The 13,261-nt window shown below is 52.3% G+C and overlaps 1 protein-coding gene across 2 annotated transcripts in view; it reads right to left on the bottom strand.

Annotated features, from left to right (window-relative positions):
* Positions 1–417: 417 nt before the first annotated feature.
* LOC143926742 (uncharacterized) overlaps positions 418–13,261 on the bottom strand; it is a 41,648-nt gene continuing 28,804 nt past the window's right edge. For both annotated transcript variants that reach the window (XM_077450779.1, XM_077450777.1), the window contains exons 2-5: positions 9,162–9,551; positions 8,337–8,600; positions 6,576–6,739; positions 418–2,785 (exon numbers count right to left, since the gene is read on the bottom strand). In XM_077450779.1, coding sequence (XP_077306905.1) covers positions 2,741–2,785; positions 6,576–6,739; positions 8,337–8,600; positions 9,162–9,551 — 863 coding nt within the window. In that variant the 3' untranslated portion in view covers positions 418–2,740. The remainder of the gene's footprint in view (positions 2,786–6,575; positions 6,740–8,336; positions 8,601–9,161; positions 9,552–13,261) is intronic.

Genomic DNA, 13,261 nt, shown 5'->3' with positions numbered 1-13,261 from the left:
CCTGCAAGCAGCTTCTTTGCAGCGCTTTTGGAGCGTAGAATACACGGCTCCTAAAGCGCCCCCTTCCCATTGAAATCAATGGGAAGCGCCTGCAAATCGCTTTTGGCAGGGGCACTTTTAACCCTTTATTTGGCCACTAGCGGGGGGTTAAAAGCAGCCCACTAGCGCTTGAAAAATGCTGGTTTAAGCTGTGATTTACGAACATTTTTCAGGCACTGGCAGTGTGAAAGGGCTCTTAAAGCACTCAGGCTTTCACATTGGGATTGCAGGTGAGGCTTCTTTCAAGAGCTTTACAAGCGCTTTTTTTTAACACTAAAGCGCCTGAAAAACGCCCCAGTGTGAAAGGGGGTCTTCGTATTTTCTGCCGATGATGATATTCAGTCTTTATCGTTACCTAGAAAGCAGCCAACACAGAACTGGGGAAAATAAAAACTTTATTTCAACAAGTAATAAAACTAGAGCATAAACTGAATTTCAGCACAACACGTCCCGGACCTCCTAAGAAGAACATCAGCAACGCGGCAACACCTGGAGAGCCATTGGCTGGGTACCCTGAGTGCTAAGATTGGGCGGAGCGATCTGCAGAGGCGGTGCTGGATCCTAGTGGGAGGGTCATACCCTGAGCATGGGAGTGGCAGGAAACCATTACTGCAGGTCATCAGTTCACCTGGACATATCTTATACAAAAAACCGGCTGTAGAAGTTCCCGTGACCACCAATGGGAAAATAGGAGGGGTCTTCCAAAAGGTTCCGCACTTTTTAAAACTCTATTAAAACATGAAAAAAAAAAAAAAAAAAGCGTGGAACCTTTTTGAAGACCCCTCGTATTTTCCCCTCAGCTAGGCACCTCCCACACTGAAAGCCACTTAAATTGGCCCCCTCCAGCTTTACCGCCTTTTGAATTGGAACAAGCATGCAGAAACTGAAGTCCGAACTCCTGATCTGCAATCTTATTCCAGGTCTGAAAACATGGAAGCAGCTGGATCGGTATGACAGCCAGGAAATGAGTATTTTTTGGCAGCTGTCGCTCCCATACTTCTTTAGTGCTGGTTTTTCCTCTGCAGACATTCAGGACAGTCTGCAGGGACTGCATTACCCAGAACAGCCCAGGATTTAGCCCCGCCCTCCCTGCCAGCGCTATAGAGGGTGTGGCTCCAGGCTCGGGGTCCCCAACCCCCCCCCCCCCATCTGCTGCCACTTACACTGAGAAATCACGTCACTGCTCGGACGGTGGCATATTAAAAGGATTGTCACAAAGCAAAAATACAATACCCGTGTGCAAAGCCTCTGATGGAAGCTGCCAGTCCATTATACTAGTCCTGGCACAGTGCAGTAAAGTTCGGCTTCACTGGCTATAGAAACAGTATTGTAGCCAGGGAGTCAGCTTCCGTCAGAGCTGTCTCACACCGCTTCGGTACCAAGTAGAGGAGTCAACTTAAAAGAAACCCATCGAGCGAGAAATGTGGAGGCTGCTGCGGCTGAGCTCTGCTTCTTGAAAATGCTGGCTGCCTGGCTCTCGTACCGATCCCTCGGCTTTAATACTTGGTGTCAGATCTAAAGCTGCGACTTCACTGGCTGCATGCTTGTCCAGTACAGCATTAAAGGGAGGGGGGGGGGGGTGGATATAACTGCCAGGCAACTAACATTTCCATCAGGAGGTGAGCAGCAGCAGCCTCTATTTTTTACAGACCTGAACAACATCAATAAAAACACTACAAGTCCCAGCACTGCCCGCGGCCGCTGTGCATGCTGGGAGTTGTAGTCCACAGTCACATTTTGGCCAAGCTTTACAGGTCAGGTTCTGGCCCTGCTCTTCTCCCTCCATTTAGATCTTCTGCTGTTTGTTTGGCGCCCCCTATCAGAAGGGAGCGCGAGGTCTCCGCCCACAGCATGCGTTCTGTGCAGGCGGGTTTTATTGCTGTAGGAGTCAGTGCTCCCCTCCCCCTCCCGGGATCCATCTAGGTGACTCTCCATCATGGCGGCACAGAAATCCTGTAGGGGGCGCTGTTCCGGCACAAAGAGGAGAATCCTGACAGGATGAAGATTAAGGAAGAACTCCGCTCAGGCATGTCTTCGTTTAAATACGCTCGCCCGCCTGCGGTGCGCCTCTAATCTTCATCCTAGCAATGCTCGGCACCTGGCTGCCCCGCTAGATAAGAATCCACGGAGTCGGCAGAATCCTCAGCGTCTGCGATCAGGAAGACTAAGGCGATGCTCAATGTGGCCCCGCCCACAGACGGGAGCATGAGAGGGAGGTCGCACAGTACAGAATGATCCAAAAACCGCAGTCCCGGCCCCTGGGGGACAAAAAAACCCCAAAACTGCTGAAAATGGATCCTGAGAAAAGGTGAATGAGGTGCGGATTGCACGGCGGTCTCCAGTACAGCCCCCGGCCTCTCACCGCCTCCTTTCCTCCGGAGTCTCACTATTGCTGGCAGATAAATTATTTGGCATCTTAAAAGGAAATGGTTGGTGGTCCGGCGGTGAGGACCGGGGGGGCGGGGCCGTCCGTGCCGGGAACCGCCGCTGTCAGTAGTAGGATCTGTGCTGTGCTTTGGCACCCTTTCCATGAATCCGGTTCGGGGGAGGGGAGGTGCCCTGAAATTGGCGTTAGGTCCCGGCCTGGTATGCGACGGCACGCGGAAGGAGGAGGGCGGTTTGGCGCGGCTCGCCGTTCTTGGTGATCACAACAAACAGAAGTCAAAGTCTTTGTGCAAAATAAGGCTGAGCGTGTTCTCCGCTAATAACTGTACAGAGCCAGGGGCGTGTCCTCCATCATATCGTCCTATCGGGAGAGAGAAAAGACATCAGACTGGAACCACCCCCCAGTACAACCCCCCCCACCCCCTCCACCACAATTATCACTGGATCAATCTATTACACTTTATGTATATAGACCCGCCCACAGCTATATATATATATATATATATATATATATATATATATATATATATATATATATTTATTATTATTCATTTTAGGTCTGATGATGTCATCACCGGGTCTCTGTGCTTCTCTATGCAATGCGGGCAGATCCTGGCTGGTAGGAGGGGCCAGATCATGAGCACTATATGTGAGCAAATATCCCCCCCCCCCCAAAATAAATAATAATAAAAAAAAACACTGAGCACTAATCTGCATGCGCACCCCCCCCCCCCCCCAGCGTAAATTCCCCTCCTCCCAGTAGAAATCCACCCCCCTGCTATAATCCCCCTTGGGGGGGGGGGGGGGGAATAAAAAAAAAGCAACCTGTAAGACAAAGGCATAATGAGCTAGTATGCATAGCATACTAGCTCATTATGAATAACTTACCTGAGAAGGAAGCCCCTGAAGCGGTCCTCCATCTTCATGTCCGCCGCTGTCATGGATCCCGGAGTGACTAACGGGTCTCGCTGCTCCGACGCTGTGATTCGCCGGAGCAGCGATGATGTCACTCCCACGCATGCGCACGGGAGCCGACACTCGCGGGATATCGCCGCGATCTGCAGCCTGCCCAGTGCGCCGCTGTCTACGGTACATGCGCCATAGACAGCGGTGCCTGTCTTTTTGGAAATATATCTCCTAAAAATATATATGTGTGTGTGTGTACATATACATTATATATATATATATATATGTTTATAATATATACACACACACTTTGGCCACTAGATGGTGCCAATCATTTGATTATAATGGATCAGACTCCTCCTACTTATTGTGAATATTGAAAGATTTCAGCAATGACCATTGATCTCAGATCAGTTGTGGGTGTGGGTGGGTGGTGTGGGTTGCAGGTTGGTGCGGGTGAGTGGGGGGCATGGGGTGAGTGGGGGTGTGTGTGGATAAGTGGGGGGTGCAGGTGAGTGTGGGGTGAGTGAGGAGTGCGGGGTGGGGTGAGTGGGGGGTGAGTGGGGAGTGCGGGGTGAGTGGGGAGTGCGGGTAAGTGGGGGGTGAGTGGGGAGTGGGGGGTGCGGGTGAGTGGGGGGTGCGGGTGAGTGGGGGGTGCGGGTGAGTGGGGGGTGAGTGGGGAGTGTGGGGTGAGTGGGGGGTGAGTGGGAAGTGGGGGGTGAGTGGGGGGTGAGTGGGAAGTGGGGGGTGAGTGGGAAGTGGGGGGTGAGTGGGGAGTGCGGGGTGAGTGGGAAGTGCGGGGTGAGTGGGGAGTGCGGGGTGAGTGGGAAGTGTGGGGTGAGTGGGAAGTGTGGAGTGAGTGGGAAGTGTGGGGTGAGTGGGAAGTGTGGGGTGAGTGGGGAGTGCGGAGTGGGGGGTGCGGGTGAGTGGGGGGTGCGGGGGAGTGTGGGGTGAGTGGGGAGTGTGGAGTGAGTGGGAAGTGTGGAGTGAGTGGGAAGTGGGGGGTGAGTGGGAAGTGTGGGGGTGAGTGGGAAGTGTGGGGTGAGTGGGAAGTGGGGAGTGCGGGGTGAGTGGGGAGTGCGGGGTGAGTGGGGAGTGCGGGGTGAGTGGGGAGTGCGGGGTGAGTGGGAAGTGCGGGGTGAGTGGGAAGTGCGGGGTGAGTGGGAAGTGTGGGGTGAGTGGGGAGTGCGGGGTGAGTGGGAAGTGCGGAGTGAGTGGGAAGTGTGGAGTGAGTGGGAAGTGTGGGTGAGTGGGGGGTGAGTGGGAAGTGCGGGGTGAGTGGGAAGTGTGGGGTGAGTGGGAAGTATGGGGTGAGTGGGAAGTATGGGGTGAGTGGGAAGTGTGGGGAGTGCGGGGTGAGTGGGGAGTGCGGGGTGAGTGGGAAGTGCGGGGTGAGTGGGAAGTATGGGGTGAGTGGGAAGTGTGGGTGAGTGGGAAGTGTGGAGTGAGTGGGAAGTGGGGGGTGAGTGGGGAGTGTGGGGAGTGCGGGGTGAGTGGGAAGTGTGGGGAGTGTGGGGAGTGCGGGGTGAGTGGGAAGTGTGGGGTGAGTGGGGAGTGCGGGGTGAGTGGGGAGTGCGGGGGGAGTGGGGAGTGCGGGGTGAGTGGGGAGTGCGGGGGGAGTGGGGAGTGCGGGGTGAGTGGGAAGTGTGGAGTGAGTGGGGAGTGCGGGGTGAGTGGGGGGTGCGGAGTGGGGTGAGTGGGGGGTGCGGGGAGTGCGGGGTGAGTGGGGAGTGCGGGGTGAGTGGGAAGTGTGGAGTGAGTGGGGGGTGCGGAGTGGGGTGAGTGGGGTGAGTGGGAAGTGGGGGGTGAGTGGGGAGTGCGGGGAGTGCGGGGTGAGTGGGAAGTGCGGGGTGAGTGGGAAGTGTGGGGTGAGTGGGAAGTGTGGGGAGTGCGGGGTGAGTGGGGAGTGTGGGGTGAGTGGGAAGTGTGGGGTGAGTGGGAAGTATGGGGTGAGTGGGAAGTGGGGGGTGAGTGGGAAGTGGGGGGTGAGTGGGAAGTGGGGGGTGAGTGGGAAGTGTGGAGTGAGTGGGAAGTGGGGGGTGAGTGGGGAGTGTGGGGAGTGCGGGGTGAGTGGGAAGTGCGGGGTGAGTGGGAAGTGCGGGGGGAGTGCGGAGTGCGGGGGGAGTGGGGGGTGAGTGGGGAGTGCGGGGTGAGTGGGAAGTGTGGGGTGAGTGGGAAGTATGGGGTGAGTGGGAAGTGTGGGTGAGTGGGAAGTGTGGAGTGAGTGGGAAGTGGGGGGTGAGTGGGGAGTGGGGGGTGAGTGGGGAGTGCGGGGGGAGTGGGGAGTGCGGGGGGAGTGTGGAGTGAGTGGGGAGTGCGGGGTGAGTGGGGGGTGCGGAGTGGGGTGAGTGGGGGGTGCGGGTGAGTGGGTGGTGTGGGGTGAGTGGGAAGTGGGGGGTGAGTGGGGAGTGCGGGGTGAGTGGGGAGTGCGGGGTGAGTGGGAAGTGTGGGGTGAGTGGGGGGTGCGGAGTGGGGTGAGTGGGGGGTGCGGGTGAGTGGGTGGTGTGGGGTGAGTGGGAAGTGGGGGGTGAGTGGGGAGTGTGGGGAGTGCGGGGTGAGTGGGAAGTGCGGGGTGAGTGGGAAGTGCGGGGTGAGTGGGGAGTGCGGGGTGAGTGGGGAGTGCGGGGTGAGTGGGGAGTGCGGGGTGAGTGGGAAGTGTGGGGGGAGTGGGAAGTGTGGGTGAGTGGGAAGTGTGGGTGAGTGGGAAGTGTGGGTGAGTGGGAAGTGTGGAGTGAGTGGGAAGTGGGGGGTGAGTGGGAAGTGTGGAGTGAGTGGGAAGTGGGGGGTGAGTGGGGAGTGTGGGAAGTGTGGGGTGAGTGGGGAGTGCGGGGGGAGTGGGGAGTGCGGGGGGAGTGTGGGGGGAGTGGGGAGTGCGGGGTGAGTGGGGAGTGCGGGGTGAGTGGGGAGTGCGGGGTGAGTGGGGAGTGCGGGGTGAGTGGGGAGTGCGGGGTGAGTGGGAAGTGCGGGGTGAGTGGGGGGTGCGGGGGGAGTGGGGAGTGCGGGGGGAGTGGGGAGTGCGGGGTGAGTGGGAAGTGCGGGGTGAGTGGGGGGTGCGGGGGGAGTGGGAAGTGCGGGGGGAGTGGGGAGTGCGGGGTGAGTGGGAAGTGCGGGGTGAGTGGGGGGTGCGGGGTGAGTGGGGGGTGCGGAGTGGGGTGAGTGGGGGGTGCGGGTGAGTGGGTGGTGTGGGGTGAGTGGGAAGTGTGGGGTGAGTGGGGAGTGCGAAGCGGTCGTTCTGGGTTCCTCACCATCGGGAGGTCCTGCAGGCGTCGGAAGTCGGTGCGTCTGTTTCTTTTCTTGTAGCGATGGAAGCCGACGCCCACTACCACCATTACTACCATGATGGTGAAGACGGAGACGATCATGACGAAGAGAGGATTGGAGCCGCTCCCGGTGTGCAAATGCGGCATCTCTGAGGAGATAAAAAATAATAAAAAAATAAAACCAATTCAATCATCACCCTTTTAATATCGGCCATTCCCGACTCCTCCCCCACAGGTAACTAAGCCCCGCCCCTGGTTTGACATGTGACAGCTGAATGTTGGGGACCCCCCCAGATCAGAGTAGCAGCCAGCAGAGGGCGCAGCACTGTTAAAATATTTTGCAAATAAATATTTCTTTATAAATTTCGGCCAAAATAATTTCTTTAATGAAAATCTCCCAAATCAGTGAATATTATTTATCAGGGAAGTTGTAGAGATTTCTTGAGGTCCATAAAATGTCAGGACAGTAAAAATACCCCCCAAATGTCCCCCTTTAGGAAACGACTTCAGCTCCGGGAAAAATTACCCCCCTTTAACAACCAGGCCATTTTTTGCGATACGGCACTGCATTATTTTAACTGACAATTGCGCGGTGGTGCGACATTGTAGCCAAATAAAATTGACGTTCCTTTTTTTCCCACAAATAGAACTTTCTTCTGTTGGTATTTTATCACCTCTGCGGTTTTTATTTTTTGCACTATTAAAAAAAAAAAAAAAAAAAAAAAAAAAAAAAAAAGGCGACACTTTTGACCAAAAACAAAAAAAAAAAAACAATAATATTTTTTACTTTCTGCTATACAACATCCTGAAATTTTTTTTTTGTATTTTTTTACTAGTAATGGCGCCAAACAGCGACTTCTAGCAGGACTGCGACATTGCAGCGGATAAATCGGACACCAAGTAACATTTTGGACACTTTTTTAAAAGTTAAATAAAAATTATATTTTATATATATATATTTTTTTTTTTTTCACTTTTTCCTTTGTTTACATCCTGTCACCAGTGCAGTACACCATACAGATCACGGCGTGGTGTTGATCAGGAGCACTGACTGGTGACAATATTAAAAAAAAAAAAAAAAAAAAGAATATATTTTATGTATATAATAATTTTCCTTTTTTTATAATCGTGAATTTCTCCGTTATAAACAGCCATTTTTTCAGAACACAGCTATATTCTATTATAATCTCTTGTATTTTTTCTATTCTCTTCTTTTCTAAGCTATTCCTTTACTTTGGATTTAATTATATTATTTTTTTCCCCCAATCTATTCTGTTTTGCTCTATTCTATTTTATTCAATTCTATTCTTTTCGAAAATTCCAATTTCAGAAGACGACTAAAATCTATTTTAATCTTTTTTTTTTTCTATTATATTCTTTTCTATTCTATTCCTTTATTTTTTATTCTATTCTTTTTGAAATTTGAATGTTGGGAGACGGCTATATATTCTATTCGAACACACAAAGTCTGTGAAGGAAACGAGCGATATGTTTATATTTAGAATTCTGATTTAGTCTTTGAATTTAATTTCTAACCGATTTTCAGGCGAAAATTTAGATTTGTTCTTTTGGATTCATTTAAATTCGTTCCCATTGGAAATTTGGATACATCCGAACACTTCGTCCGAATTTTGATTGGGGACTAAGGGAAGCGCACGTGTCTAATAACAATGGCGGCCTCCACTTATCAGATAAAGAAGATCGATGAATATTGATTTTGTCACACACATGAAGATCTGATCTCACCTCGGACGTCTCCCACCTCCAGCAGGGTCGGGTCGCTCTCTTCCTCTGGGGTGTGCCGGGTGGTGGCGGTCTGCGTGGCGGGGGTGGTAGGTTGCGCCGTGGTCATTATAGGCAGGTTGGTGGCGGAAGACGTCTGGTTGGCACGGAGGGCGGGGGTCGTAGCAGCAGGGTGGGTGGAGCCTGGCGGAGTCTCTGTATTATTCTGCGTCGGGGCGGATGGTGTGCTGGGAAGCAGAGGGCTCTCTGTGAAGATGCTGGGGGTCCCTACAAACACACAGGATGGGAAAATATTCTCCAATATCCAAATTATACCAAAACATTCAGAAATGACGAGAAAACGGTGAGATCCGCACTAAAGAGTCACAAACCGTACAAAATGTCACAATATACACCAATAGGATCATTATTCTGAAAAGCTCCGCCTCTTATTACAAAGACATCCTTCATCTCCAGTCAGTGACTGTGCCCAGGCTGTCATCAGTCTGCTACAGGCAGGAGGCGGCATTTCCTCAGTCTCCCCTCCCCCAGTGATCAGACTGTACATTGTAACTCTGAGGAAACGCCTCCTCCTCCTTCTACAAAGTTACAATGTACAGTCTGATCACTGGGGGAGGGGAAACGGAGGAAATGACTCCTCCCCCTTCTACATTACAATGTACAGTCTGATCACTGGGGGGAGGGGAAACGGAGGAAATTACTCCTCCTCCTTGTACAGTCTCCCCTCCCCCGGTGATCACACTGTACATTGTAACTTTGTAGAAAGCGGAGAGGGGTGTTTCGGAAACTGCTTGTGGGTGCGGTCAGGTCTCTGATCGGGTCACTCACCTGTTGTCACCTCCCCCGTCACCGGTGTGGTCAGTGTATCAGTGGTTGGGGGTAGCTGGGTGAGGCTCGGCCCGGTCACCCCTCTGGTCTCCGCGTCCCCCTGGCTGGGGGCGGCCCCCCCGGTGCTGTTGTTGGGCTCCTCCGTAATGGCGGTTGTCGCAGTGAAGGGTTCCGATGCGCCGATGGTAGGTGGGCGCTCGGATGGAGGGGGGTAAGTCACTGCGATCGTCTCATTAATCTTCTCCCCGTGGGTGACGTCCGAAAACTCAGACACAATGGAGGTGGAGTCACGCCGGTCCGCAGAGGTCACAATGGAGGAAACCGTAGAGGATGCCGGGACTTCAGATTCAAGATCCGCATTCTGATTGGTGGAGACTTCCTGTGCAAATCCTGATAGAGAGAGAAAAGAATCATTGTAACCAAAAAGATTTCCGTATTCCCCGTATTCATTTATATATCTCTGACATATACTGCAGTGCTGTACAGAGATCCCCCACAGTCACATCAGTCTCTGTACAGAGGAGCTTACACTCTAATGTCCCCTCCCCCACAGTCACATCAGTCTCTGTACAGAGGAGCTTACACTCTAATGTCCCCTCCCCCCACAGTCACATCAGTCTCTGTACAGAGGAGCTTACACTCTAATGTCCCCTCCCCCCACAGTCACATCAGTCTCTGTACAGAGGAGCTTACACTCTAATGTCCCCTCCCCCCCCACAGTCACATCAGCCTCTGTACAGAGGAGCTTACACTCTAATATCACCTCCCCCCCACAGTCACATCAGTCTCTGTACAGAGGAGCTTACACTCTAATGTCCCCTCCCCCACAGTCACATCAGTCTCTGTACAGAGGAGCTTACACTCTAATGTCCCCTCCCCCCACAGTCACATCAGTCTGTACAGAGGAGCTTACACTCTAATGTCCCCCCCCCCCACAGTCACATCAGTCTCTGTACAGAGGAGCTTACACTCTAATGTCCCCTCCCCCACAGTCACATCAGTCTGTACAGAGGAGCTTACACTCTAATGTCCCCTCCCCACAGTCACATCAGTCTGTACAGAGGAGCTTACACTCTAATGTCCCCCCCCCACAGTCACATCAGTCTCTGTACAGAGGAGCTTACACTCTAATGTCCCCTCCCCCACAGTCACATCAGTCTCTGTACAGAGGAGCTTACACTCTAATGTCCCCCCCCCCCACAGTCACATCAGTCTGTACAGAGGAGCTTACACTCTAATGTCCCCCCCCCCCCCACAGTCACATCAGTCTCTGTACAGAGGAGCTTACACTCTAATGTCCCCTCCCCCACAGTCACATCAGTCTGTACAGAGGAGCTTACACTCTAATGTCCCCTCCCCCACAGTCACATCAGTCTGTACAGAGGAGCTTACACTCTAATGTCCCCTCCCCCCCCACAGTCACATCAGCCTCTGTACAGAGGAGCTTACACTCTAATATCACCTCCCCCCCACAGTCACATCAGTCTCTGTACAGAGGAGCTTACACTCTAATGTCCCCTCCCCCACAGTCACATCAGTCTGTACAGAGGAGCTTACACTCTAATGTCCCCTCCCCACAGTCACATCAGTCTGTACAGAGGAGCTTACACTCTAATGTCCCCCCCCCCACAGTCACATCAGTCTCTGTACAGAGGAGCTTACACTCTAATGTCCCCTCCCCCACAGTCACATCAGTCTCTGTACAGAGGAGCTTACACTCTAATGTCCCCTCCCCCCACAGTCACATCAGTCTGTACAGAGGAGCTTACACTCTAATGTCCCCCCCCCCCCCCCCACAGTCACATCAGTCTGTACAGAGGAGCTTACACTCTAATGTCCCCCCCCCCCCCCCCCACAGTCACATCAGTCTCTGTACAGAGGAGCTTACACTCTAATGTCCCCTCCCCCACAGTCACATCAGTCTGTACAGAGGAGCTTACACTCTAATGTCCCCTCCCCCACAGTCACATCAGTCTCTGTACAGAGGAGCTTACACTCTAATGTCCCCTCCCCCACAGTCACATCAGTCTGTACAGAGGAGCTTACACTCTAATGTCCCCTCCCCCAGACACTATTATTATTCTTATTATACATTTAAAATAAATATATTATTGTGATGGTTTTGAAGTTCTCATTGTGTGGTGACACTTCCACATACACCCACCAGGTGGTGCTGATACAGCAATTTCCTCCTAGATATAGTATATGACTATATACAAGTCATTACTATCCAATATACCGGCCCTTCCACCCACATTACTATACAATATATATTTTATATAGTGTGGAGAAGAGTTAAAATTTTTTTTAAATGATAGCTATGTGTAATAATAATATAATATATACACATATATACACACACACACTATGTGTCCCCTTTTGCTTACGGACTGAATTATTAAGACAAGTAGAAGACCAGGGTGACAGCCAGGCAACTGGCATTTTTAGTAGAGCTCAGCACTGGCAGAATTCAGATTTCAGGGACAGCAACACCTTTAAAGCCCAATTCCAAATTTCTTTCTTTATATAAAGTCCCCAATTCACACCTTTAATCCAGGGCTGCCCCCTCCCCCCGCAGTACCTCTTTCTGACCACAAGATGCCCTCAGTCTTCAGGGTTCAACAACACCCAATGTGTATCCGCCAGTTTACACCTTTAATCTAGGGCTGCCCCCTCTAGAACTTCTTGACCACAAGATGAGCATTCTGGGCTCTAAGATGCCCAGTTCGTGCCCACAAGTTTACACCTTTAATCCAGATCTGTCCCCTGCAGTACCTCCTATGAGCCACAAGATGCCCTCAGTCTTCCAGGTTCAAACGTGCCCATTGTGTGACCGCCGGTTTACACCTTTAATCCAGAGCTGCCCCCTGTAGTACCCTTTCTCTGCCACAAGATGCCCTCAGTCATCTGAGTTCAAAAGGTGGCCAGTTTATGCCCACAAGGTTACACCTTTAATCCAGAGCTGCCCCTTGTAGTACCTCTTCCTGACCACAAGATGCCCTCAGTCATCTGGGTTTCAAGACACCCTGTGTGTCCTGAGCACAGCACCCCACACTCAGAATATAATGCTGCAGAGCGTATGACGTCATCACGCTAGCGCTGCTCTCTGCATCTGGAGGACCGCCCACTGCTGGAAGAGACTGAAGGCCCCAGGATATCACATGACCGGCCTGAAGACTTCAGATATAAAAAAAAACCCCATAATAAAACAGCCTACCATACATGAGGGGGGGGGATGTGGGTGGAGGTAGGTGACCCTGTGGTGGGGGGTGATCAGGCGGCTGAGCCCAAAGCTTGGCTCCGTAGCGGACTGACCCTCTGTGGATAGAAAGATGTAGACTATTTCTGCTCACTTCTCTCTGAAAATGCTATTTTCCTGGCACCTGTACCACTGACCCTAAACAAGCATGCAGCCAGTGAAGGAAGAACCTTCCGGCACACTTACCTACACAAGAGATTCAAAGCAGAAAACAAGAAAAAAAATGAATAACAAAAAGATACAATGAACTGGTTTCTGCTGCAATATTCACCTTCAATCTCAGAGATGTTTTTTCTGCCATTAGGAGGTCCTCAGTCTGATGGCGAGCAACCCACTTCCTGCAAGCTCCGGCTGGTCTGGACCCGCCCCCCAAGCCTGTGATTGGACAGTGAAAGGAGCAGCAGCACAATGATGAGCTCATCTCTCTGTCACTCTGCTCTCTCCTCCTATCAGCAGCATGCATTTGTTGGCTCTTTGTGCTGCTTCTTCCTCTTACACTCCAGCCCTGCTGTACAGGAATGGCAAGAAGCTGATACCAGATCACATTCAGGTAATTACACCGCCCCCCCCCCCCCCCCAATAAGGAAAGCCTCAGCCAGGAAGCGGGGGAGGGGGATAACAGGTCGGGCTGGAAATGTGATAAATATTCCCTCGCTCGGCTTGTTCTGATTTCGGGTGTGAAAAGGTTTTCTGAGATCTCATTTACACCTCGGAGTCGTGTGAGCGCGCCGCTGTGCCCCCTCCACCCCCTCCCTCCGGGGCTGAGTCACGGACGGCCATGACGGCTGCGATCCCCCAGCTCTGGCAGACCCTATTAGGAAGAGGTGCGGACCGTCCGATG

The sequence above is a fragment of the Lithobates pipiens genome, unplaced genomic scaffold (genome assembly GCF_037356315.1).
Source record: "Lithobates pipiens isolate NorthernLeopardFrog02 unplaced genomic scaffold, aLitPip1_a1.2 Scaffold_23, whole genome shotgun sequence".
In the NCBI taxonomy this organism is placed as follows: domain Eukaryota; kingdom Metazoa; phylum Chordata; class Amphibia; order Anura; family Ranidae; genus Lithobates; species Lithobates pipiens.
This window is presented reverse-complemented; position numbering and strand designations above follow the sequence as displayed.